We start from the raw sequence: 3,317 nt of genomic DNA on the forward strand, positions 1-3,317 counted from the left end.
GTCAGGACTCGCGAGGCAAGAAGGGCGAGGAGATGCAAGCCCACTGAAAGAGGCACACAACCATACGGGATGGGATGAGCGGGTGGATAAGCACCTGCGACAGAACCGTGGGACTCAGGAGAGAGATGTTGAATTTCCCAAGCGTCGAGTGCGAACAGAGAGAGAGAGAGAGAGAGAGAGAGAGAGAGAGAGAGAGAGAGAGAGAGAGAGAGAGAGAGAGAGAATCCAGTCGAGAGCGAGAGTGTGCAGTAAATGAGTGGAGCCTTTGGCATACTGTACTGTAGAGAGAAGTGATTGCGAGATAGAGAGAGAGCCAGAGAGAGAGAGAGAGAGAGAGAGAGAGAGAGAGAGAGAGAGAGAAAGTCCACATAGCACTGCCGGAGACAGTGCGGCCACCGAAGGCGACGCCATTGTATTAGTAACATTTAAAAGAGGAATTTTTTTAATAATCCTTAAATGCATTTGATACAAAAAATTTCTTGGAGAAACCACTGAGACAATCACCTCTAGTTTAAGTGAGCAGTCTAACATTTTGAAAACGTGTAATAAAGAAGGGGGGAGGGGTTCTCATTTATAGTATATTTATAGTATATGTACCTATCAAGAGGGTTCGAGGGTTTTACAGAAGGATGTTTTTAATGTCCCAAGGGGAAGTGACACACAATAATGAAAAGAAGGACACAATATAGTGACACACAATATAGAAAAGATCAGGAAGGAAATTTAGGATCGAAAGCAAGGTGCCACCATAATTTTGTAACTGTACATGAGGTCGAATCTCCATGGTGAATGATGTCGACCAATGGCGGCTGTCAACCTAAGTTTGACATAAAACAACATTACAATACATTAGCTTGGAAATGCATAAGTTAAAACAAGTTAAACTTTCGAAGAAGTAATAGGAAGAAAAAAGGTTCTCTATCAAAGCTTGCCATGTGGCACTTATTGGCAACCTTTATCCAAGGGTCCACAATTGCTCCCAAGAGTTCAATGGCAATAGGACCTTATGTAAAGCAATACGAAGTTAACCTTGTATGGCCATTTGTGAATGTTTCAAAAGCATGGGCATAGTTCTAGCGACCATGACACGGGCATAGTCACTTGTAAAAATTGTAGATAACTATGCCTCGTGTGACCATTCCCATATTCTTCACGTCCAATGCCCTTCACGCACGCTTCCTCCGTCCTTTGATGCCAAAATCAATCATGGAGAAAAGAAGCATTTTCAAGCTGCATAAAAAGAGAGAAGCTTTTAAAGTCAGAGACCAAATCCAACGCAGGTTTTGAGCTAAAGACGTTGTCATCGCTAGTGGTAAGAGTCCCTGAAAGACAAAGGTTGATTCTCGGTAGCAGCAGAAGAAAGAAATAAAGAAGTGAGATAATTAGATGCAGCTCCCTTCAGTCCAAGGGAGAAAACCAGGCGGTTGAGTGGCGGCCCCCGCCCCAACTCATGCACCTGCATTGTCGCCCACGCCAGAATGGTGCTGCAGTATAAAGAGGTGGAGATATTAGGGCTCAATGCAGATGAATGGTTGAGAAGACAGCTGTGGCAACCACCTCTTCTTCCTTTATTGGAATGAAGGGAGCTCCATGCCGATGCCTCTCTCTCTCTCTCTCTCTGTTTCTGTGTGTGTGCGCGCGCGCGCGTCTAAGGGGTTGTGCGTCTCTCTGTTTGAGGGGTACTAGGGGGCCGGAGAGCAAATGGCAAGGAGGACGACGTAAACAGCAGGGACTGGCCTATATACGAGGTGAAGCTCCCTATCTATATCTCTACCTCCCTCTGCACACGTGTTTGTGAGGTGAGCAGCTGAAGTGGCAGGAGACTGTCCACTCAGTCATGAGAGAAGAGAACATATCTATTCGACGTCGCAGAGCGAAAGAGAACATGCAGCTTTGGCACGCTAACGAACAATTCACAGAGAGAGAGAGAGAGAGAGAGAGAGAGAGAGAGAGAGATTCCCGTAAAGGCTGATCATGGACACAGAGAGAGGGAGAGAAGGGGGTAGAGAGAGGCGAGGGCGCAGGCGTACCGCGAGTCCAGAAAGAAGAGGGCGAGAGTGTACTAGCCTAGAGAGGGCGGATGCGTACTGTGCAGCCGGGTTACATGGTCGCATTAGTAATTACTGGGCGTAAAAAAGAAAAGGAAAAGCGACAGGCCGAAGCAGGGGGACATGACGGGGAGCAGGGTGCAGCGGAGGCATGCACAGTGAAGGAGACGCCGCCACATCTAAAGATCCAGCCTTTCCTGACGCCCTTGTCGCTGCTCGCAGGGGATCGTGTTGAGGGCTCTCGGGGGAGCAGCACACAGTCCCGCACTCATGCTCTCTCTCTCTCTCTCTCTCTCTCTCACACACACACACACACACACACACAAGAAGGCATAGCGTCACCACTCGTCTTTACCTGGTCCGGTCGACCCCACCACAGATGCTCCCCCTGCCGAGAAGTGGGGTCCAACCCATAATCACATAATCCAAACCCTAGGCTCCCCGGCTTCCCCGTCCCCCTCATTTTTCCAAGAATGTCGACGACCATTCCACGGCGGCTTTTACGTCACGCCCTTTCAATATTTGATTTTCCTCCCTACCAGAGTCCTTCGTCTCACTTTTATAATGTTGTTTCTGACTCTTCATCTCCTCTCTCTCTCTCTCTCTCTCTCTCTCTCTCTCTATTCCAAACAAAAGCGAGAGCACGTTGTGCGCAGTGGTTTACTTACGATTCGAACCCTCACTTTGGGCATGAGTTTGATTCAATTCGTATCGCTTTGGATCAAAGAGTGTTGGTGCGATTGGCGAAAGGAAAGTCCTTTTTTACACAGCGAGTGAATCCAACACCTGTACAAGGGACACACATCAGCCACCTTGTTCTGCATATAGATTTGGTCCCCTCGTCTACTTCAGATACATCCTCATCTTCCCAATGTCCAGTTTGCTACAATAATTTTGATGGATGGAGTAGATATTATACATTGACATGCAGTCATTATTATCACTTCGTTTGTCTTATTCGTTTGATGCAAAATAGTAGCGGATGCACAATCTGTTCACAAGATATTCCACAAGGAATATATATATACTATGTTTGGCATAGCAAATGAATATAAATTCAAGCAAGCCCGCCAAGATACCCCTAGCACAATTAGAAATTTGTCTGGTAAACAAGATGTTGCTTTAGAGAAACACAATTGAGATTGACAAACTATGTATAATCGCAAATATGAAGCATTGTATATGATCAAAACATTTGAATACAAGGTCTTTCACAATGTTTTTTGACACGATCTTCATTCTACTCTCAAGCTATATTGAATCTGTAAA

General features: G+C 46.1%; 1 protein-coding gene across 1 annotated transcript; it reads right to left on the reverse strand.

Annotated features, from left to right (window-relative positions):
- Positions 1-374: 374 nt before the first annotated feature.
- On the reverse strand, positions 375-3,104 carry LOC147438713 (uncharacterized). The gene is made up of 6 exons (XM_086484183.1): positions 2,404-3,104; positions 1,558-1,566; positions 1,457-1,484; positions 1,267-1,322; positions 1,030-1,073; positions 375-817 (listed from the first exon to the last, which is right to left on the reverse strand). The coding sequence occupies exons 1-6, from the start codon at positions 2,533-2,535 to the stop codon at positions 724-726; spliced, it is 363 nt and encodes a 120-aa protein (XP_086340309.1). The 5' UTR covers positions 2,536-3,104; the 3' UTR covers positions 375-723.
- Between the last annotated feature and the right edge of the window lie 213 nt (positions 3,105-3,317).

This window comes from Adiantum capillus-veneris, chromosome 16 (genome assembly GCF_014529385.1).
Source record: "Adiantum capillus-veneris isolate H3 chromosome 16, ASM1452938v2, whole genome shotgun sequence".
Classification (NCBI taxonomy): domain Eukaryota; kingdom Viridiplantae; phylum Streptophyta; class Polypodiopsida; order Polypodiales; family Pteridaceae; genus Adiantum; species Adiantum capillus-veneris.

What these genes read in the sequence shown, in the direction of transcription:
- LOC147438713 (XM_086484183.1), bottom strand. Translation starts at nt 2,535, where the DNA reads ATGGTCGTCGACATTCTTGGAAAAATGAGGGGGACGGGGAAGCCGGGG. An exon ending in CAAAACCTGCGTTGGATTTG is followed by an intron (nt 1,074 to 1,266) that starts GTCTCTGACTTT and finishes CATGGTCGCTAG; the next exon opens with AACTATGCCCATGCTTTTGA. An exon ending in TTCACAAATGGCCATACAAG is followed by an intron (nt 818 to 1,029) that starts GTTAACTTCGTA and finishes TGTCAAACTTAG; the next exon opens with GTTGACAGCCGCCATTGGTC.